The sequence below is a fragment of the Orcinus orca genome, chromosome 16, assembly GCF_937001465.1.
Source record: "Orcinus orca chromosome 16, mOrcOrc1.1, whole genome shotgun sequence".
NCBI lineage: Eukaryota > Metazoa > Chordata > Mammalia > Artiodactyla > Delphinidae > Orcinus > Orcinus orca.
In genome coordinates, this window is record NC_064574.1 from 23,082,201 (window position 1) to 23,106,594 (window position 24,394).

The 24,394-nt window shown below is 40.0% G+C and overlaps 1 protein-coding gene and 1 pseudogene across 5 annotated transcripts in view; both read left to right on the forward strand.

Moving 5' to 3' along the window:
* The window catches only part of RBL1 (RB transcriptional corepressor like 1), a 79,684-nt gene extending 65,302 nt beyond the window's left edge, over nucleotides 1–14,382 (forward strand). For all 5 annotated transcript variants that reach the window (XM_033433686.2, XM_004272819.4, XM_033433687.2 and 2 more), the window contains 4 exons: nucleotides 172–262; nucleotides 9,119–9,267; nucleotides 11,462–11,626; nucleotides 13,118–14,382. In XM_033433686.2, coding sequence (XP_033289577.1) covers nucleotides 172–262; nucleotides 9,119–9,267; nucleotides 11,462–11,626; nucleotides 13,118–13,288 — 576 coding nt within the window. In that variant the 3' untranslated portion in view covers nucleotides 13,289–14,382. The remainder of the gene's footprint in view (nucleotides 1–171; nucleotides 263–9,118; nucleotides 9,268–11,461; nucleotides 11,627–13,117) is intronic.
* A 152-nt stretch (nucleotides 14,383–14,534) lies between these two features.
* Nucleotides 14,535–23,212, forward strand: LOC101271273 (glucosamine-6-phosphate isomerase 1-like; annotated as a pseudogene).
* The last annotated feature ends 1,182 nt before the right edge of the window (nucleotides 23,213–24,394 follow it).

The window sequence follows — 24,394 nt, forward strand, 5'->3', positions numbered from 1 at the left end:
TGTTTGCCGTAATCTGCATTTACCAAGGGCTACTAACATCTTGCCCTTGATTATCACCCGTACAGACAAATACTTTTTAATTGGCTTGATATCTTGTTCTTATTTTGGTTTTGCTTAACCTGTGCCTCTTTGTGACTCAGCAGTCCTTTTTGTCCCCTCTGATCTATATAGGTTTACAGAAGTGTACTGTTGAAAAGTATTCCAAGAGAAGTTGTGACATACAATAAAAACCTAAATGGTGATTTTGAAATGACAGATTGTGGTAAGTTGCCCAATTTAAGATTCTATATGTAGTACACTGTTGGTTACATTGTATATAATACAGTGGATGTCCTGGAGTTAATTGTGTAGGTGGGGTGGATAATGCATATGTGTTGGAAAGAAGCAAATGACTTTGAGATAAATATGGGTCAGGTACCTCCCTCCACAGAAGTTGTGTATTGAAACCATTAATTTATCGCATGTTAACTGTGTTTTAGAAGTTTTCTAGTATACTTATACACATTAATAAAAACTCATAAAAGACAATAAAATTCAAAACTAAATCTGAATGACAGGGAAAGTAAGATAGCTGTCAGTGATTTGCCTGTGGAGAACATTAAGGAAATGTTCTGTTCATTAATAAGTGTATAGGTATTCTGCCACCATCAGCAAAAGCAAGGTCGCCACCTTGTTACTACCATCATGCTAAGACTTCAGGCACTAGTAATTTTTTTGAAAGAAAGAAGAATCAAATGTTCAGTATTCATATGTTGATAAGTTGTAAAAATGCCTTTTCAGCCCATCTCTTTTCCTTGTCTCATCTGTCTCCTTTTCCTTGTCTCACTTTCTATCACTTAATGTATATATATGTGTACATGTATATATAAGTACTGTAATTTATTTAATTTCACAGTGTGGGACTTTTAGGTTGTTTCCAATTATACACAGCTTTGCAAGGAACATCATTGTAGGTTGATCTTTGGTCCACATCCTTAGGGTAAATTCTTAGAGAAAATTGACTGGGTCAAAGACATTTTTTTTTAATTACCCAAATATCCATGATAATTATGGTGTCTACTGGGATCTGAACTTTTAAGATCTTAACAAAAAATTCTTGAATAATAATGTCCTAGAATCTGATCCCATCTAAGGTTACACAGGCCAAACTCAGTTCTTTTTACATAGATAAATTATCCCTGAGCCTTTTCAAGGCAATGAGAAGAAGTACATTAGGAAGTAAACCTGACAAAATACAAAAAAAAAACCTACCTATTTTTGTTATACATGTTGCTCACCTGTCCTGGGTGGTTTTTCTGTCCTTGCAAAACCAGGCATCAGGTTAGCTGGGAAACTGTGTGTTCTATGAGAAACAAAGTAACTGCTAGCGAGTGTTTGGGATACAAGGAGCAGTGAAGTTCAAGACAGAATTTGTTAAGTTTGATGATAAAGCTTGAGGTAACTGAAGGTTAGCTACCCTCTCTACAACATAAAGGTTTCAGGTCCAGTTCTGTTTTATATACATTTATTAACTAGATATTTATTAGCAGGCAAACAAAAAACCATTCTTAAGATCCTGTCCAGTGGTGATGGCACAGAGCAGGGAGAGTATCCAGTGATAATAGACTGAGGAATTCCGGCACCAAAAAAGGGACAAAGTTATTGAGGAGGATACAGTCTCGCAAGTCTGTGTTCAGATAAGACAAGTTCCAGTGCCTGGAGCTGTGGCTAGATGCTATGACCTAGACTTGGACACACCAAAGAACACCACCTTGGGAAGAAGAGTTCTGGTTCTATAAACAAATACATAATTAGGAATAAAATAATTACTATTTAAAAAAACACACAGTTTATGCATCCTATGCCACCTGACCAACCACCTCCTCACATAAAAGGTTCACTCAAAGTAGATGCCAAGATTCCAGAGCAGGATTCTGTTAAACTTAAAGCCAAGATCAAGCAAACAACATGCGTCAGAGTTCAGGCCTGGGCATCATTCGTAATAGTAAAGCCCCACAGACCTCACTGGATCTCTCATGACTATCATGCTGTTGCGGGTAGTGTCTCAAATATGTTAATCAATCTTTTTTATTTTTAATACATATGTATATTCTTTTTCATATTTTTTTCCATTATGGTTTATCATAGGATATTGAATATATTTCCCTGTGCTACACAGTAGGACTTTGTTATTTATCCATCCTACATACAGTAGTTTGCATATGACTTTGTTATTTATCCATCCTACATATAATAGTTTGGCATCTGCTAATTCTACTCCCGATCTTTCCCTCCCCCACCCCCACTTGGCAACCACAAATCTGTTCTATACATCTGTGAGTCTGTTTCTGTTTTGTAGATATGTTCATTTCTGTAATATTTTAGATTCCACATATAAGTGATATCATATGGTATTTGTCTTTCTCTTTCTGACTTACTTTGCTAGTATGATAATCTGTAGGTCCATCCATGTTGCTGCAAATGGCATTATTTCATTCTTTTTTGTGGCTGAGTAATAATCCATTGTGTCTATATACCACATCTTCTTTATCCATTCATCTGTCGATGGATATTTAGGTTGTTTCCATGTCTTGGCTATTGTAAATGAACATATGAGTGCATGTATCTTTTCAAATTATAGTTTTGTCTGGATATGTGCCCAGGGGTGGGATTGCTGGATCATATGGCAACTCTATTTTTAGTTTTTTGTGGAACTGCCATACTGTTTTCCATAGTGGCTGCAGCAGTTTACAGTCCCACAAGCAGTGTAGGAGGGTTCCCTTTTCTTCATACCCCCTCCAGCATTTTTATTTGTAGACTTTTTTTTTTTTTTTGGCTGCGCTGCGTGGCTTGCAGGGTCTTAGTTCCCCAACCAGGGATCGAACCCGTGCCCCCTGCAGTGGAAGTGCAGAGTCCTAACCACTGGACTGCCAGGGAATTCCCCATACATTGTCTTTTTGTTTATGTTTCCCTTGCTGTGCAAAAGCTTATAAGTTTAATTAAGTCCCCTTTGTTTATTTTTGCTTTTATTTCTGTTGCCTTGGGAGACTGACCTTAAAAAACATTGGTATGATTTATGTCAGAGAATGTTTTGCTTATGTTCTCCTCTAGGAGCTTTATGGTGTCATGTCCTAAATTTAAGTGTTTAAGCCATTTTGAGGGGTTTTTCTGTGTATGCTGTGAGGGTGTGTTCTAACTTCATTGGTTTGCATGCGGCTGTCCAGCTTTCCCAATACCACTGGCTGAAGAGACTGTCTTTTCCCCATTGTATATTCTTACCTCCTTTGTTGAAGATTAATTGATCATAGGTGTGTGGGTTTACTTCTGGGCTCTCTGTTCTGTTCCATTGATCCATATGTCTGTTTTTGTGCCAGTACCATGCTGTTTTGATTACTGTAGCTTTGTAGTATTGTCTGAAGTCTGGGAGGGTTATGCCTCCTGCTTTGTTCTTTTTCCTCAGGATTGCTGTGACAATTCTGGGTCTTTTATGGTTCCATATAAATTTTAGGATTATTTGTTCTAGTTCTGTGGAAAATTCATGGGTTATTTGATAGGGATCATATTACATCTATAGATGTAATATTTGCTTTGGGTACCATGTCATTTTAACCATATTAAATCTTCCCATCCAAGAGCATGAAAAAAAAAAAAAAAAAAAACAAGAGCATGGGATATCTTTTCATTTCTTTGAATCATCTTCAGTTTCCTTTATGAATGTTTTGTAGTTCTCAGCATGTAAGTCTTTCACCTCCTTGGTGAGGTTTATTCCTAAGTTTTTTTTTAATGCAATTTTATTTTTTTAAATTAATTTTTATTGGAGTATAGTTGCTTTACAGTGTTTTGTTAGTTTCTACTGTACAGCAAAGTGAATCAGCTATGTGTATACATATATCTCCTCTTTTTTGGATTTCCTTCCCATTTAGGTCACAGTAGAACATTGAGTAGAGTTCCCTGAGCTATACAGTAGATTCTCATTAGTTATCTATTTTATACATAGTATCAGTAGTTTATATATGTCAATCCCAATCTCCCAATTCATCCTACCCACCCCCCTTTCCCCTTTGGTATCCATACACTTGTTATGTACATCTGTGTCTCTTGCTGCTTTGCAAATAAGATTATCTATACCATTTTTCTAGATCCCACATACATACATTAATATACGATATTTGTTTTTCTCTTTCTGACTTACTTCACTCTGTATGACAGTCTCTAGGTCCATCCACGTCTCTACATAAGACCCACTTTCATTCCTTTTTATGGCTGAGTAATATACTATTGGATATATGTACCACATCTTCTTTATCCATTCCTCTGTTGATGGACATTTAGGTTACTTCCATGTCCTGGCTATTGTAAATAGTGCTGCAGTGAACATTGGGGTGCATGTGTCTTTTTGAATTATGGTTTTCTCTGGGTATATGCCCAGTAGTGGGGTTGTTGGGTCATATGGTAGTTCTATTTTTAGTTTTTTAAGGAACCTTCATACTGTTCTCCATAGTGGCTGTACCAATTTACATTCCCACCAACAGTGCAAGAGAGTTCCCTTTTCTCCACACCCTCTCCAGCATTTATTGTTTGTAGATTTTTTTAAGTGAATTGTGGGGTTTTTTTTGTTTTTTGTTTATTTTATTTTATTTTTGGCTGCATTGGGTCTTTGTTGCTGTGCATGGGCTTTCCCTAGTTCAGGTGAGCGGAGGCTACTCTTCGTTGCGGTGCGTGGGCTTCTCATTGCGGTGGCTTCTGTTGTTGCATAGCATGGCCTCTAGGTGCATGGACTCAGTAGTTGTGGCTCACAGGCTCCAGAGCGCAGGCTGTGGCACACGGGCTTAGTTGCTCCGCGGCATGTGGGATCTTCCTGGACTAGGGCTCGAACCCTTGTTCCCTGCATTGGCAGGCAGATTCTTAACGACTGTGCCACCAGGGAAACCCTGTTTGTAGATATTTTGATGGTGGCCATTCTGACCCATGTAAGGTGATACCTCATTGTAGTTTTGATTTGCATTTCTCTAATAATTAGTGATGTTGAGCATTGGTCATTAATGGAGATATGCCTAACAGAAGCCCTATAGTAGCCACCTGTGGAGAATGAGCTACCTGATTAAAACACTAGCTGGATACTCATGGACTGTGCATTCATTATCATATTAGCAGAGCACCCCAGACTGGCATTCTTTTTTTTTTTTTTAATATTTATTTATTTACTTGGCCACGCTGGGTCTTAGTTTTGGCACGCAGGATCTTCATTGCAGCATGTGGAATCTCTTTTAGTTGTGGCATGGGGCATCTAGTTCCCTGACCAGGGATCAAACCCAGGCCCCCTGCATCAGGAGCACGGAGTCTTAACCCCTGGACCACCAGGGAAGTCCCCAGACTGGCATTCTTGATTAGAACATTTGAGAGACCCAGATTATAGCTTAATTAAGTAACACAAACATAATGCCCAAGTGTATGATAGTAAATTGAAAACTTTACAGTACTTCCTCAGAGGCTTGTTTTCAGAATTAAAAAAAAAATGATGCATGTGTGTGGTGTTTAATACAAGGCCTGCTCATAGTAAGGCCTCAGTAAGTAGTAGTTATTATTTATTATTTTGTTTATAAACAATATAAAATTTATTGTATTTTATTCATGAGTATATGGCTCTTTAAATGTCTTTTTTTTTAAGCTAATTTTTCTAAGGCTATATTCCTTACATAAAATCCTTTAAATGTTGAAAACTAGGTCACACACACAAAAACAGTTAAAGCAAATCCTCTCAAGGGACAAAAATTCTGTTTCCATGTGAGATGTATAACATTGATACCTGCAAATTGATAATTAAGTGACTTTATTCACATTAAAACTATTTTATAGTCACCAGATAGACAACCAAGATACGGATGGAGCACATTTTCTTTCTAGACTGTTTAATCTAAACAAGATTTACTTGGTTTTAGATTATAATGATGCCCTTTAGAGCTCATGAGAAACTGCCAAAATGGTCTAAAACCACTGTAGTAGTTTTGAATTGGTGTGTGGTCAGTGGCTCTTGCATAACTGGAGCTAAATGGCACTGCCCTCTCAATCCGAAAGCCAGTCTGAAATATTTACTGCACACTGTTAACGGTGAGGAGCAAAAACGGTAAGGAGCAAAAACGGTAAGGAAGGACGTGGTAGGAGAAATATAAAATAAATACTAAATGCTTACTCCAGGGGAGTGCTGCTGTGCTGATCAAGCCCATCATATCTCAACCTGACCCTTGAATTTATAAATAAATTGTGATCTTCTTTCTTACTTTCATCTTAAAATAATTTTTCTTCTTTACTTTCTCCATTTTTAAGTGGTAAGAATCACTATTTATGCCTCTTCTCAGACTGAAGCCTAATGACAGTATACAAAGAAACCAGCATCAGTCACTTGAGCAGCTCCTCTGGGGGTGATGGATGGGGGTTTCGTTAATTTGTGCATCCCAAACAATTTGGGCGTGCCCATCCTCTGAAACCAGTTCCCCTGAGAAATGGGTATCTACGGTGCCCTCAATGTCTTTTCCCCTGAATGCATTTATATTGTCCTGGGATATAAAATTAAGCATGTATTATGGTTGCAGTTGTTGGCCACCTGCAGCCCTGGGGTAATTTGCCTTCTCCCTTCCCACTTTCACTTCAGATCCTTGGAAAATTCTGAAGCCAGAGATCCAGGCTAAAAATTTCAGCATGTCTCTCTGGAGCTCTGCAGATAATATCTCCTTTTTTCTAAGGGCTAGTCTCATTCACTGGTAGTTTATATAAAACCACATTTTAATTGCTTGACAGTGTTGTATGATAATCCAAAAAAGACATTCCTCTTATTCATGGGAACAGTAGAGAAAATTATGAAACCATAATAGTTCATTGGTTCGTTTCATGAAGTATATCAAATGTATACCATGTGCCTCAAATTACGTTAGGCAGAGGTCCCTCCTGCCCTCTGAGGGGAAACAGATTTGAAACAATTATAGCACCAGGCAGGGAGATCTCATTCTCTTTCCCAGTCTTTCATAAGTTCCATCTCCTAATGTATATGTGATAAGATGGTCACCGGCCTACTGAGGCTTTGATTTCTGAGTGCTAAAGTCCTTAAAGAGGTGAGAAGGTAGAGATCTTTTTCCTGCTTAAAGGACAACTGACATCTTGTTTTCTGTTTTGAAATGAAAAAATACTAAACAGCTAAATGAAAAATAGCTAAATAAAATCATGTTTAGTTAGAATCCAAGGTCCCAGAGAGTTTTAAATGTTTGGTTCCTTCAAATTAAGTATAGCTCCTTACCTTATGTAACTATTAACAACTGGAAATGGAATAACACAGAAACATGAAGAAGTAACTGCCTCCAGAAATTTCTAATCCAAGGAGGACATATAATAATTTTAATTCATCTGTATAACAAGAATAACTTACAACAGCTGTTATTAAGCCATTGTTTACTGCCTTGGGACAGTGTCCCCCAGGATGGTAGTAACTGTTATGGGGAAGAGCGACTGTACGTAGAAAATTTGAGAAGTATGGAATTAAAGTGAACATGTGTTTTTTTCTAATTGCAAAAGTTCTCAGAACCTTTAATATACTAACATGTATTCTGAATTCCTAAGAGGAGGATATACTACTATGCAACATTTTTTCAACTTATTTGATCACATAGCTTTTTTCTGCCCTATTAAGATGCTGCAAAAATAGCAAGAGTAAAAAAGACATCCAAATGGAGATCCCTATGGAGGTTCCCTGTGGCTGCCTGGCCCTTGGACCATGTTTGAGTTTTTCTGGTTTTCCAAAGGTGGAAGCATGTTTCTACCCATGTTTTCAGAATTGAAAATGAGAAAGTTTTTTCACATGTTGAATTCTTTTTAATTGCTGGTAGTTTTCTTAGCTCCTGTGCATAGATGATTCTTGTAGGTACAAGGAGAAGATGGTTTGTAATACTCTTTCCCAAAAAAGAAGAGGATAAAGTTCTGCCTGGTGTCACAAGCTACTCCAGAATTACAGTAATAAACAGGAAAGCACCTTGGGGCAAGCTATCATTTTACAACTGAGGACGCCAGTTATAGACAGCACTAAGGTTCCTGTTGTGCGTGGGAAAATAAGACTTTTTGAACACCTGTCACCTGCCATGTATTTGCAGAAAAATAAACATAAGCAATTCACCTTGCTTCTTCCTTAAACTATGAGGATACACTTTACCTTTTAGAGTCTTTCCACCTTTTTCAAAGAGTCAGTATGAATATCTGCAGGCTTTTGTTATCTGAAACTCAGGGTTTGCCACTGCTACCCATACTCTGAAGCTCAGTTTAGGTAAACTTCAACCCAGGGCTGGTGCCCCTCTAAGAGCCACCGGTGACAGTGAGCTCAAAAGGTAGGGTTGTGAAAACATTCTTGCTGAAGTGATATCTAGAGAATAGAGTACCAGCTTAAGTTTACGTGTTTGCATTTCTATGATTCCAATCTAATTTATCCATAATATAGATGGATTTCTGAACCTTTTCTAAAAATATTAATTGTCTTACATAAAGATGTGGGTTTATTTGGTTTTTTTTCCTTTTATATTGTAGAGAGAGTTGTGATTCAAATTGCCAACTTATAGATTAAGGTACACCTATCACAACACTGAATTCTTTTTTTTTTTTTTTTTTACATCTTTGTTGGACTATAATTGCTTTACAATGTTGTGTTAGTTTCTACTGTACAACAAAGTGAATCAGCTGTATGTATACACATATCCCCTCCCTCATGAGCCTCCCTCCACCCTCCCCACCCCACCCTTCTAGGTCATCACAAAGCACCGAGCTGATCTCCCTGTGCTATATGCAGCTATCTAATTTACACTTAGTAGTGTATATATGTCAATGCTACCCTCACTTCGTTCCAGCCTCCCCTTCCCCCACTGTGTCCTCAAGTCTGTTCTCTACATCTGCATCTTTATTCCTGCCCTGCCACGAGGTTCATCAGTACCATTTTTCTAGATTCCATATATATACGTTAATATACAGTATTTGTTTTTCTCTTTCTGACTTACTTCATTCTGTATGACAGACTCTAGGTCCATCCACTTCACTACAAATGACTTGGTTTCATTCCTTTTTATGGCTGAGTAATATTACATTGTACAACACTGAATTCTTTTAACAGATTTGGAAGATGCTACAAAAACACCTGACTGTTCCAGTGGACCAGTGAAAGAGGAAAGAGGTGATCTTATCAAATTTTACAATACAATATATGTAGGAAGAGTGAAGTCATTTGCATTGAAATACGACTTGTCAAATCAGGACCATGTGGTATGTTTTATATTTTACTACTTTATTAACATCTGTACTCATAATTGGATTACTATGAGTTTATTTTGCTAGTAAGTGTTTCAAAGCTAAAACCTTACTGATACATTTTATAGGAGAAAACATAGTAGTAATTAGAGTGATTAAGGCTGTGATACAACAGAGACCAGAGGAAATCATGGAAATTTTATCCACACTGTGATTATGTTGTTAGAAATTATGAATGCATATGGGCAAGGACTAGATGGGAACATGGAAAAATGAAAACAGTTCTGGTGGTTTTTTCCTTTGTTTTTGATTCCTATTGTTATATCTCTGAGATAAGTGTTTTTCTCAAGATAAAAAGAAAAGGAAATAAATAGGCTTGAATCAATAATAGAAGCAACACTAAGAAATTTTTATTCAGACTCTAGATTTGACAGTACCAGCAGGCCTTTCAAAGTATTATCAGTGTATAAGCTGAAGTTGGTTCACAGGAGACCAGACTTCAGTTATAAGAAAGAGGAATCTAGTAGAAGCTGCATCCAGGCAGTAGCCATATATGTGTCTATGTATCTCTCTATATTTCTGTCTTTGTCCCTTTCAAGGAATATGGTCTATGATTATCCTCAGAAGCCATGACTACTCAATCTGTTCCCTCAGTTCCACCACCCGCACCATGTGCTATACTGTGAATATATCTATTATCAGCCAATTAAAAAACAAAACTAGGGCTTCCCTGGTGGCGCAGTGGTTGAGAGTCCGCCTGCCGATGCAGGGGACACGGGTTCGTGCCCTGGTCCGGGAAGATCCCACGTGCCACGGAGCGGCTGGGCCCGTGAGCCATGGCCGCTGAGCCTGCGCGTCCGGAGGCTGTGCTCCGCAACGAGAGAGGCCACAGCAGTGAGAGGCCCGCGTACTGCAAAAAAAAAACAAAAACAAAACTAGTTTTCCTAGCTTCAAGTGAAGATGCTGAATGAAATATTAATTAAGGAGTCATCTCCATTCTTGGAATAGAAACATTGTATAGATTATTAAAAGTGAGTCCCTTCTCACTTTAAATCTTTTGCATTTCAGTATAAAGTCTTAACCATTTCATTAAGAGATTTGTTCCATATTGGGCTCATCCTGCTGGCCCACAGAATGCTCTGCCTCTCTTTTATTTTCTGTGCTACTAATTTGGTTGTGGGTATGTGCGTGTGGAGAGAGATTCTTATTGCAAGTGTTAGGACATAGATTACTCTTTGCTCCACTTTCTGAGCATTGACATAAGGTTCCTATGCTCCTGGCTTACTGCTTCTGGTGTCTTGCTCAGAATTCTTCAGAATTTCCTGAAAGATCCAGGAAAATAAATTTTAGTTTATCTATTAGTAATTGTTGAAAAACAAGGGTTAATGAACCATTTTTTGATTTTCTTCAGCCATAAATAATCTCTTACAGTATAACTGACTCCTAACTAGGAGATAGCAATAAGAATAAAAACATGGGCTTCCCTGGTGGCACAGTGGTTGAGAGTCCGCCTGCCAATGCAGGGGACACGGGTTCGTGCCCCGGTCCGGGAAGATCCCACATGCCGCGGAGCGGCTGGGCCTGTGAGCCATGGCCGCTGAGCCTGCGCATCCGGAGCCTGTGCTCCGCAATGGGAGAGGCCACAACAGTGAGAGGCCCGCGTACTGCAAAAAAAAATAAAAAATAAAAAAAGAATAAAACCAGGGCTTCCACCAAATGAACTTTCACTTCAGTGCAGTGGTTAAGAATCCACCTGCCAATGTAGGAAACACAAGTTCGAGCCCTGGTCCAGGAAGATCCCACATGCCGCGGAGCAACTAAGCCCGCGTGCCACAACTACTGAGCCTGCGCTCTAGAGCCCACAAGCCACAACTACTGAAGCCCATGTGCCTAGAGCCCATGCTCCGCAACAAGAGAAGCCACCGCAGTGAGAAGCCCATGCACCACAATGAAGAGTAGCCCCCTCTCACCACAGCTAGAGAAAAGCCCATGTGCAGCAATGAAGACCCAATGCAGCCAAAAATAAATAAATATATATATATTTTTTAAAAATAAAAACATGGCAAAGAAAAAAAGTTCCATGTTGACCCTTCACCTGGCTTGGGGCTGGGGTGGGACAGGGTGGATAGTGCAGAATAAAAATGGTGGGATTCAAAAAAAGAAAGAAAACCTTTTATCTTATAAAAACTTTACTTTTGTATTATTTCAGATGGAAGCTCCACCACTCTCTCCTTTTCCACATATTAAGCAACAGCCAGGCTCTCCGCGCCGCATTTCCCAGCAGCACTCCATTTATGTGTCCCCACACAAGAATGGGTCAGGCCTTACACCAAGGAGTGCTCTGCTCTATAAGTTCAATGGTAGCCCTTCTAAGGTAAGTTGCACACAAACTTTACTCCAAAACAATGGTGTACATGTGTTAAATACTGGATTTCAGATTTCCAATTAGTAATCTTTAATCTTACCCCTTTTTTTGCAAAGTTACTGCTAATAAATATGAACCATTACTATGGCAAGTTTCCTGTGATCAAGAGCAGTGTATTCAGTTGAGGTAGTTTAATCCTTTACGATTGATGTGGTATCGGGGGAGTTCAGTCCAGGAGCCCAGTGTGTCCCTGCTCAAGCACGATCTTGAGAAGGACCAGTAAGGCAACACCTGCAAGTGGTCAGACATGGGGAACACTATGTGTAAAGGAAGGCCTTAGAAGTGAAAGTTCATTTGGTGGATGGCAACCAAGATAGTGAAAGGTCTGAAAACAGAGGCCTCTTCTTACTTACACAGACAGCTCTATGGTTATCTCCATCTTTATTCCCATACAATGATGAAGATGTGATAGGGACATGATTGCTGTTTTCAGATAATTCAAGGGCTATCAAGTAGATACACTCAGTATGTCTCCAGAAGCCAGAATCACTACTAACTGGAAGAAACTGTAGTGGGACAGATTGTAACTCAGTCCAAATACATGGCAGCTCCTTAACTCATTAGTTTCTCATTTAGTTCCACAGACATCTATTAAGTTCCTGCTATGCTTAGCAAACAAAGTTGACTGAGATATACTGCACAGGCTTGCATTTCTTCTTTATAGAAGTTGATTTTATATGAGGACTTTTAGAAGAAATTCTTGCATAAAATCAGAAATGGGACCAATTGAATTGTAAGGCAGTGATTTCACAGTCATAGGTCAGAATCTGGGGAGCTTGTTGAACACAGATACCTGTCCCATAGACTTCCTGTATCACAGAGCTCTGGCAGGCAGGTCTCCTAGACTGTTGTGATGCACAGCTTTCAGGAGCAACTTCTCTAAGGCTGCCTTACAGACCAGCAACATCAGCACCACCTGGGAGCCTGTTAGAAACGCAGACTCTCAGGCTTACACCAGCCCAACTGAATTTGAATCTGCATAGTAACAAGATTCCCCAGACGATTAGTAAGCACATTAAAGTTTGAAAAGCACTGCTTCAGGAGGAGGATCTCAAACTTTAGGGAGTATCAGAATCACCTGGAAGGCTTGATAAACTATAGATTGCTGGGCCCAACCCCCAGAATGTCTGATTCAGTAGGTGTAGGGCGAGGCTTGAGAAATTGCATTCCTGATAAGTTTCCAAATGCTTCTGCTGCTTCTGGTCTCATGTCCACATTTTGAAAACTACTGCTATAAGGTAAATCCAATTTTTAAAATCACCTGAAAAGATTAGTTCTAATCACCCTTATTAGGTTGGCCTAGATTCAAAAAATAATCTCTACCCCAGTGTTCAGCTTTGGATAGAGGATAAAGGGCAGGAAAAAGCAGTTAGCTTAGTTCTTGGCTGCTGTTTCTCCCTTTTCCCCTTTAACTCACACATGTCCTCTATTTTTGCACAGAGTTTGAAAGATATCAACAACATGATAAGGCAAGGTGAGCAGAGAACCAAGAAGCGAGCAATAGCCATCGATGGTGATGCAGAATCACCTGCCAAACGCCTCTGTCAAGAAAATGATGACGTTTTACTTAAACGACTACAGGATGTTGTCAGTGAAAGAGCAAATCATTAGTGCCCTTCCCATTTCTATGATAAAAGCACTTTCAAGTTGTTTTGCAGAAAGTTGGGGCTCTATCTTTCAAAACATTCAGCCCTGTAGGTAGTAAGTATCACTGAGTTACAAAAAAAAGTTACACCAAAGTTGGGTTTTTTTTACATTTATCCAAAATGTAGTTGACAGATGTATTTTGAGTTGGATTGTAAAGGAATGTTTTAAGTGCCTTTTAAACATATTAATAGTCATAGAATTGTTAAAGTATTTGTTCCCTGGGTTTTTCAGGTGAAGTAAGGAGAAACCTCATAATTTTTTGGCTCACTTTTTAAAATAATTAAATGTCTTATTCTTCTGGGCTTTGTAATATGAGGGTGAATAATCTGTTTTTGGTAAGTGTCGTTTGAGGGGTTTGTGTTCCTAATTTAGTATTAAGTAGGGGTTGGGTTCCATGGCATCTGGGCCAGAGGATGATGCCCAGCCTGTCTCTGACCCAGTGTGGTAGCTCCACATCCAGGTGCCAAGACCATTGTGGGTTGTCCAGACACTTCTCGTGCCCTTCCTCTCCTTGAGCAGAAGCAGATTTGTACCTGAACCCCTGCACTACCCCCACTCCTTGCTTTCCAGCCCTAAGCCCTCTTAGCCTGGTGTCACAACCTGATAAAAGAGATACTTGCTCCTTTTTAAAACTACTATCATTTTGTTTTCCAAACCATTAACTTAGTTATGTATGATTATATTATGTCATATAATTCTCAAAATAGGAAGCTGCTTCTCAAGCCAGTAGAGTAAAATACAGAAAAGAGTTGTTAGAAACCATATTCCTACTAGTGAGGTAGCACCATGATAATATGTGAGATACTGTTTTTGAGGTTATCATGAGATTGGTCATTCTCAATGTATAATTGATTCCCTAAGAATAGTTGAAACCTTTTTCAAAACCACATTAATGTCACCTCATGCCATATTACTTCCCCCTCTTTGTTCTCAGTATCATCGGTGCATTATGAGTTTCCCATTAGGGTTTGATCACTGGGCCCCTTAAGGGTGTTTTCCGGGGCTTGGGGTGCAACTTTCCTAAGAGTCAGCTGTTCGGTATTCACTTTTTCTAGTGAGTTTCCAGAATCTGGAAGGACATGGATAAGCCATTCTTAATTAATTTTGAGAAAATCTTATCAAATGTATGTTTTTTAAACCACAGACCTTATTTTTTTAAATGCAAAATATTTAACAAGTATTTAACTTAACCGGGGCTTCCCTGGTGGCGCAGTGGTTGAGAGTCCGCCTGCCGATGCAGGGGACACGGGTTCATGCCCCGGTCCAGGAAGATCCCACATGCTGCGGAGCGGCTGGACCCATGAGCCATGGCCGCTGAGCCTGCGTGTCTGGAGCCTGTGGTCCGCAACGGCAGAGGCCACAACAGTGAGAGGCCCGCGTACCGCAAAAAATATATATATATATATATTTAACTTAACCTATGTCTAACCGTGGCTAATTTGAATTAGTCTGAGATTTGAGTATGAACTAGTAATTACGATTGTTAGGAATTTTATTTTTAAATTTTAAGACGAAAAGTGATTTTGGTCACATTTTACTTTTCTGAAAATTACATCCTCATTTTTTTGTGTAGTATCTACACATGTTATAAGCCAAATAACATCGTCTGTTTGAATCCTTGTATATATTTTTATGTAGCTATGAATACTGTGTCATTTTCATCATCGTTATTAATGTGCAGAATGTAAATGAGCATTTGTACGTTGTCTTTATAAGAAACTCTGGACATGTTTTTATCAGTTTTCAAGACTGAATATCAATGTACATAAAATGGTTAATAAAATACTGGAGTTTTTTGAGATTATTGAAAAAACTACACTTGAGCTCTTCTGTGTGATGAGATGCAATTGTGCAACCATCTAGAATCTGTATCTCTTTAACTATCTGCTTTATATCTTTTAAATATCTTAGTGTAACTTAAAAGTTAATGTTCCTGGTGCTTTCTAGGAGCTAGGAAGAGAATGGGGAGTGAATGACTGCTTGATGAGTATAGGGTTTTCTTTTGAGGTGATGAAAATAATTTTGGAACTTGATATAGGTGGTGATTGTATAACATTGTAAATTTATTAAATGACACTAAATTTTACACTTTAAAATAGTTAATTTTATGTTAGGTAAATTTCACCTAAATTGAAAAAGTGCCATAGACACATATAAAAAAACAGAATTAGGGCTTCCCTGGTGGCTCAGTGGTTGAGAGTCCACCTGCTGATGCAGGGGACACGTGTTCGTGCCCCGGCCCAGGAAGATCCCACATGCCGCGGAGCGGCTGGGCCTGTGAGCCATGGCCGCTGAGCCTGCGCATCCGGAGCCTGTGCTCTGCAACGGGAGAGGCCACAACAGTGAGAGGCCTGCATATCAAAAAAAAAAAAAAAAAAACAATTATTTCAAAGCCTTGGAATGGACCAAATTATGATTCTGAATCAAGGAAAAGGCTTCTCTCTTAGGAGTGCTTTCAGGTGTATTTCTTCATTTGAGGATCACAGCTTAAAAGTTTTTTGGTTTTTTTTAACATCTTTATTGGAGTATAATTGCTTTACAATGGTGTGTTAGTTTCTGCTGTATAACAAAGTGAATCAGCTATACGTATACATATATCCCCATATCTCCTCCCTCTTGCGTCTCCCTCCCAACAAAAGTTCTTTTCTAATTAAGATTTTTATGTAGTTAGATTATGTTAAATCAAAAAAAAATTTTTTTAAAGAAGGTAATATCCTGCTTGTTTTTATTTTGTTGCTTACAGTACTTTCACTAAGTCAACAGATATTATTGGCTGTTTACTGTATGCCTGGCCCTTTGCTAGGTGCTAGGGATATAAAGGTGAACCAGGCATAGTTCCTGTCCTCAAGATATAATATTTGTAGCCTATTAATATACTGGGGTAAATATAGTAATACAAGTCTACACAAAGACGGATGGTGTTAGCACAGAGAAGGGAATGATTCACTCTGCCTGCATGAGTTTGTCAGGGAAATCTAAAATCACTCTAGGGAATTCCCTGGTGGTCCAGTGGTTCCGACTCCACACTTCCACTGCAGGGGGCACAGGTTCGATCCCTGGTCGGGGAACTAAGATCCCGTGTGCTGTGCGGCACAGCCTTAATTAATTAATTAACTGATTGATTAACTCTAAAGTGGGGGCTAAGTGGTAATTTAGTCGTTAGGGATGAATAACTCTTTGCCAGGGCAGTAGAAGACAGCATAACCAGTAGAAAGTCCCAGAGACTTGAAAGTACTATAGGTGTAGGAATTTCAGATAGTTTAGTGAGGCGGGAGTAAAGTGTACATATATAAATGTGCAGTGCAAAGCAGAGCTAGAAAGGGACCTTTCTAGTTGGGCTTTAAGCCAGGCTAAGGAGCTCAGGCTTGGTCATTTCCAGTGGTTCTCAACATTGGCTGCAACTGGGGAGTTTTAAAACACACATCAGTGAATGGGCTTCTACCCCAGAGATTTCTGATTTAATTGGTTTGAGGAACAACCTAGTATTAGGATTTTTAAGTACTCCCTAGGTGAGTACCTAAGGTTGAGAACCACTGCTCCAGGTCATGGGGAGCCACAGAGGAGGTTTTGTTTTCTGTTTGTTTGTTTTTTGCGGTACGCGGGCCTCTCACCACCGTGGCCTCTCACGCTGTGGAGCACAGGCTCCGGACGCACAGGCCCAGCGGCCATGGCTCACGGGCCCAGCCGCTCCGCGGCATGTGGGATCTTCCCGGACCGGGGCACGAACCCGCGTCCCCTGCATCGGCAGGCAGACTCTCAACCACTGCACCACCAGGGAAGCCCAGAGGTTTTAATTTTATGTGGATAATGACAAAATCTGAATTTATTTATTTATTTATTTATTTTTGTGGCCAAGCTGCACGGCGTGCCGAATCTTAGTTCCCCAACCAGGGACTGAACCCAGGCCCAGCAGAGAAAGCACTGAGTCCTAACCACTGGACCACCGGGGAATTCCCTAATGTTTATTTTGGCAGTTCCTTAACTTGCCCAAAGATAAGGATACCTGAGACACATTTTAACAATGCAGGCTCCTAGGCCCCACCCTTGACCAATGGAATGAAATCTCCAGGAGAAGGACTTAGGAATTTTGTTAACCTCTGTTCCAAGTGATATTAACCCTCAGGCAAGTTAGAGACTTTCTGGCAGTTCTTCTCAAACTTTAAGAGCATAGGAATCACCAGGGATTGTTAATCTTGTTAAACATGCAGAGCCTGGGGTTGGGCCTGAGATATTGCTTTTCTAACAAGCTCTTATACCTAACACCAGTGCTGCTGGGCTAAGGACTATGCTTTGAACTGCAAGTTTTAGAAATCTGGAATCTATGCAGAGGATTGATTAGAAGATGTTTATTTAGACTGACACGGGAGACAAGTTAATGGTTCTTAACTTGGTTAATTTTGCCACCTTCAGGGACACGTGTCAATGACTGGAGACATTTTTGCATTTTTGGTTGTCACAACTGGGCATGGGAGGTTGGTGCTACTGGTGTGTAAGGGTAGAAGCCAGAGATGCTGCTAAACATCCTACAGTGCACTGGACAGCCCCCACAGCAAAGAATTTATCCAGCCCCAGTGTCAGTTGTGCCAATTAAGTAAAGACCTGGGCAAGAAGAGCTATATGCTTTACTGTACGGGTAACGGGGATAGAAAAGGAACCACCAAGGGTCACCCAACTCTGGGCAGGTATGGGGTCCCAGTTAGGGATAGCTTCATAAGGAAGATGACTTTCCAGGAAAGATTAATGCTAATAGATTCCAGGTGGGGTAACTAATACACATGTGGGATTATTTGGCATCGATGACAGACCCTTAATATAAAAGAAAATGTTCCTGAGGTTTCAGATTCTGCATGTAGGCAATGGTTCCATCAAATTTCCCCGTGGTAAGAATCACCTTTGAGGACTTATTAACTATGCAGATTTAAAAGTGTAGTATACAAACAGTTTTGTTAAGCATCCCAGGCTATTATTCTTATCCGGGAAGCTTGGAATGTACCTGTATAATGGCCAAGAGCATAGAGATCCAGGTTCAAACATCCACCCTGACGCTGTCTCACCAAACCAAGTTGGGCTTATTTACTTACTTCAGTTAGGTCATCATCACTTTAAGAAATAATTGATTAATTATGGAAAATAACATTCATTGTATAACATTCAATATATGTAAGCAAAAAATAAAAACTATATTCCCACCAACCAGAGGTCACCTGTTCAAATTTTTTTTAATTTTTATTATTTTTTCACATGAAGAAAATTGTGTAAATCTTAGGTTTTATATTATGATGAATTTTTTCCAGCTTCACTGAGGTATAATTTACATAGAATAAAATGTACCCAGTCTAAGTGTATAGTTTGTATAATCATAATTATATATGATTGTATAACTACCACTACAATCCTCGTTTTATTGTGCTTTGCCTTATTGTGATTCACAGATACTGCGTTTTTTTTACCAAATTGAAGGTTTGTGGCAACTCTGCATCAAGCAAGTCTATTGGCGCCATTTTTCCAACAGTATTTGCTCACTTCATGTCTCTGTCACATTTTGGTAATTCTCAAAATATTGCAAATTTTTCATTATTATATTTATGGTAATCTGTGATCAGTGATTTTGACGTATATTATCATTGTTTTGGGGTGCCATGAGCCACACCCATATAAGATGGCAATGTTGTGTGTGTTCTCACTGCTCCACTGACCTGCCATTCCCCAGTCTCTCTCCCTCTCGTTAGTCCTCCCTATTCCCTGAGACACAACAATATTGAAATAGGCCAAGTAATAAGTCTAAATGGCCTCTAAGTGTTCAAGTGAAAGGAGGAGCCAATCGATGTGGGAAACTTTACTGTTGTCTTAAAGACTTCGCCACAGCCACCCCAACCTTCAGCAACCACCACCCTGCTCAGTCCACAGCCATGAACATCGAGGTAGGACCCTCCACCAGCAAAAGATTACAGCTCACTGAAGGCTTAGATGATGGCTAGCATTTTTTGGCAAGAAAGTATTTTTTAATTAAAGTATGTACACTGTTGTTTTAGACAATGCTATTGCACACTTAATAGACTACTGCATAGTGTAAAAACAACTGACTTTTGTATGTACTGGGAAGCCAAAAAAATTTGTGTGGCTCACTTCATTACAGTGGTCTACAACTGAACCTGCAATATCTCTGAGGTATGCGTATATAGAACATTTCTATCACTTTAAAAAGTTTTCTTTTTCCCTCTAATATTCCCCACCCTCTGCATATCCTCCCCACCACTTACCCAGGCAATTGTTGGTCTGCTTTTTGTCACCATAGGTTTGCCTTTTCTAGAATTTCATATAAATATATGTATGCACAGCATGTAATCTTTTGTATTTGAGTTCTGTCACTTAGTATAATGTTTCCGAAATTCATTCATGTGGTATGTATAAATATTTCTTTTTATTGCTGAGCAATTTTCCATACCTTGGTTATACTCAATTTGTTTTATCTCATTACCAGTTAATGGACATTTGGGTTGTTTCCAGTTTGAGGCTATTAATAGTTATGAACATATGTATGCAAGTCTTTGAACATATAATTTTATTTCTCTTTTATTCCTTTATGAGTTGCACTGCTGGGCCAAATGGTAAGTACGTGTTTAACTTCGTAAGATATACACGTCTTTTTTCAAAGTGGATCATTTTGCATTCCCACCAGCAGTGTGTAAGAGGTCCATTTGCTCCACATTACAGCCCCCCCCTTTTTTTTAATTAAAGTATAGTTAACTTAGAATACTGTGTTAGTTCCGGGTGTACAGTAAAGTGATTCAGTCATATATTTTTTTCAGATTCTTATCAATTATAGTTTATTACAAGATACTGAATATAGTTCCCTGTGCTGTACAGTAAATCCTTGTTGTTTATTTTATATATAGTAGTGTGTATATGTCAATCCCAATCTCCCAATTTATCCCTCTGCCCCACCCTTTTCCCCTTTGGTAACAATAAGTTTGTTTTCTACATCTGTGACTCTGTTCCTGTTTTGTAAATATGTTCATTTGTACCATTATTTTAGATTCCACATATCAATGATATGATATTTGTCTTTCTCTGTCTGACTTACTTCATTTAGTATGGTAATCTCTAGGTCCATCCATGTTGCTGCAAAAGGCAATATTTCATTCTTTTTTGTGGCTGAGGAATATTTCATTGTATATATATACCACATCTTCTTTATCCATTCATCTGTTGATGGACACTGAGGTTGCTTCCATGTCTTGGCTATTGTAAATAGTGCTGCTATGAACATTGGGGTGCATGTATCTTTTCGAATTAGAGTTTTCATCTTTTCTGGATATATGCCCAGGAGTGGGATTGCTGGATCATACGGTAACTCTATTTTTAGTTTTTTAAGGAACCTCCATACTAGTTTCCATAATGGCTGCACTGTAGCCACCTCTTGATGTGAATCTTCCTAGACTTTTTCAATGCATATTGAAAAAATCATTGTATTTTTAAGGTAAAAATGGATCATATATGTCACTTAATATATCATCTTTGCAATGTCTAAATGTTACCTTTCTGACAATTTTAATGCTTGTGTTCCAATAAATTATTTATGTTATCATTAAACAAGGAAAGATTAGCACAGTCTCTACAGCCACCACAGGAGGTGTCCTCAACAAGATGAAGCTCACCATCCTGGACCCCTCTTCTCAGGCCAGTGAGTGGGTGGCCAAATACATCAGGAACTGCATCATCCAGTTTAGCCAAGGGCCAGACAAGTACTTCACCCTGGGGCTCCCCACTAGGAGCACCCCACTTGTCTGCTACAAGAAGCTGATTGCGTACTATAAGAATGGAGACCTGTCCTTCAGATATGTGAAGACTTTCAACATGGATGAGTATGTGGGCCTTCTTTGAGACCACCCAGAGAGCTACCACGCCTTCATGTGGAACAACTTCTTCAAACACATTGATATCCACCCAGAAAACACCCACATTCTGGATGGGAATGCACCTGGCCTACAGGCTGAGTGTGATGCCTTTGAAGAGAAGATCAAGGCTGCGGGAGGGATTGAGCTGTTTGTTGGGAGGCATCGGCCTTGGTGGACACATTGCCTTTTACGAGTTGGGCTCCAGTCTATTGTCTAGGACCGTGTGAAGACACTGGCCATGGACACCATCCTGGCCAATGCTAGGTTCTTTTTATGTATTTTTTTTAAATAAATTTATTTGTTTATTTTTGGCTGCTTTGGGTTTTTGTTGCTGTGCATGGGCTTTCTCCAGTTGCAGCGAGCAGGGGCTACTCTTCATGGCGGTGCACGGGCTTCTCATTGCAGTGGCTTCTTTTGTTGCAGAGCACAGGCTCTAGGCACACGGGCTTCAGTAGTTGTGGCACGTGGGCTCAGTAGCTGTGGCTTGTGGGCTGTACAGCACAGGGTCAGTAGTTGTGGCGCACGGGCTTAGTTGCTCTGCAGCGTGTGGGATCTTCCCGGACCAGGGCTCGAACCTGTGTCCCCTGCATTGGCAGGCGGACTCTTAACCACTGAGCCACCAAGGAAGCCCTTGCTAGGTTCTTTGATGGAAATCTCACCAAGGTGCCCACCATGGCCCTGATGGTGGGCATGGGCACTGTGATGGATGCTAGAGAGATGATAATCTTCATCTCAGGTGCTCACAAGGCGTTTGCTCTGTATAAGGCCACGGAGGAGGGAGTAAACCATATGTCTGCCTTCCAGTAGCATCCCCACACGGTGTTTATGTGCGACGAGCATGCCACCCTAGAGTTGAAAGTGAAGACTGTCAAGTATTTCAGAGGTTTAATGCTTGTTCATAACAAGTTGGTGGACCCCTTGTGCACTATGAAAGAGAAAGAAACAGAAAAGCCAGTCTTCTAAGAAACCGTACAGTGCTTAGCCTGTGCTAATCCTAGTGTCAACTACCTCACTGGGACAGGCGGGTCTTTCTGGAAATTGTCTTTAGGAGGACAGAATTGTATTGCTTTAATCTAGTGTGGTTACTAGTTGAATGGGTGAACTTGTCGTTCTTGGCTGTTCAGCGTGGAGTCTAGTCACGGAATTTAGCTACTTATTTGTAACTTAATGAGAAAAAAAAAATCACTATATAATTTTGACGTCTGTCCCACAGATTAGGGGTTTTTAGCTTTTTGTTGTGCCTCTAACACTGTTCAGATGTACAATATACTCCCATCAGGAATTTCTGTCATTACATATACTGATCTCAGTTGAGAGTTTGGGGCTTATGTTGGACAAAACCTCTTCGGAGAGTCTTAAGAGCCCCTCTTGGGAAGGCCTGCCCCTTATTTGAGAATCAGTGTTCCAGATTAAGGAACAAACTCTCTCAATGTCTAAAGTCACTATAAGGAAGTAGTCACTCTGGTCAGTAACAAGTGCCACAGGAAGAAAACTATCCCTTACGTTCTTTCCCCAGCTGTTTTTTTCTGCTCTCTCAGTTGGCCTTTCCATGAACTCAGAGGCCTCCTTGGGGAAGGATTTGGGTGGGTGGGGCTAAAGAGAAAGTTTTGCTGATGAACTCGGAGCCTCAAGGGGCCCAGCCACATCAAACTCCTATCCCTCAGGGACCCTCCAGCACCAGGAGGAAGGCAGAAACCCTTTTCCCAAGAGAGCCCTGTGTTTTGTTCCAAGGTCTCACCATGGCGCCTCTCTTATACATACTCATTCATAAGTAGGACATCCATGGGAGCAACAGACACAGCCAAGATTCAATGTTATGTTCAGCCAAGGTGATGGGGTCAGGGCAAGCAGCTCAATTATGAGTTTAGAAACAACACTAGAGTGACGTGTTTCCTGTGTCCCTGAGAGTTGAGTGCCAAGAAGCAGACCCAAGTGCTTCTAAAGTTGACTAATATCCTTTCCCCACTTAAAAAACTGCCCTTCTAACACTCCTGGGTTCATGTGGCGTGGTCTGATGTTCCCAGAACATCAGGAAGTATGCTTTTGCCCTTTTATCCTTCACCTCTTGTTCACAAGATGAGTCTATTGCTCTGTTTTTTTTTTTTGTACTCTTATGCCTTGATGGTTTGAATGCTGCCTCCTCCTTCTTCCAATTTTTGTGCCTCTTTGAAGCTGCTGCTGCCTCTATTTCTGGGAAAGATCTTTCAGAGCCTGGCTCAGGCCTCTCTTTAACTGCTGTGTTTGGTACCAGTGTTTCATTTTTAGGTTTTATAATGTGATTGTGCTGTCATTCTGTTTTAAGCTAATGGATCACTGGATTTGTTTACAATGTGACATTTTCTTTTAAATCTAGTATTTTCAAGAAAAAAAATACAGGAAAGATTAAAAGGTTTTGGAATTTTGTTATTTCTTTGCTGAATTTGTTTCAGATACTGGCATTTGGAATTAATTTTGTTTAGTGAGTCTAATGTTCGCAAAGTTAAGAATTAGGCATTATTTAATCTATAACATTATGATACAAGGTTGTTAAAATACTAGATATTCATTACACAGTGGAGTACCCCACAGGTTCCTTACTTCATTTGCGTTCTGCTCAAGTGTCAGGTCACAGCACTTCCCAGCCTTTCCTATACTCTTAACATGTTTTATTTTTCTTCCCAGAATTTATAATATACTCATGTATTATCTGAATCCACCACTAGTAATTAAGCTCCATGTAGGTGGAACATTTTTTCTGTAGTTTTCCCAAAGTGCAGAATGATGCATTGAAGGAAGTATGGGCTTGACATTTGTCAAATTCGTGAATTGAAGAAAGAGGCTTAGGGACACTTTTTGTTTTTATTTTGGGGGGTGGTTTGTCTTGGTTTTGGAGGGGTTTTTTTTGCCGCACTGCGCGGCATGCGGGATCTTAATTCCACCACCAAGGGTCAAACCCGTGCCCCCTGAAGTGGAAGCGCAGAGTCCTAACCACCGGACCACCAGGGAAGCCCCAGGGTTGCTTTTTTTTTTTTTTTTTTTTTGCGGTACGCGGGCCTCTCACTGCCGTGGCCTCTCCCGTTGCGGAGCACAGGCTCCGGACGCGCAGGCCCAGCGGCCATGGCTCACGGGCCCAGCCGCTCCGCGGCATGTGGGATCTTCCCGGACCGGGGCACGAACCCGTGTCCACTGCATC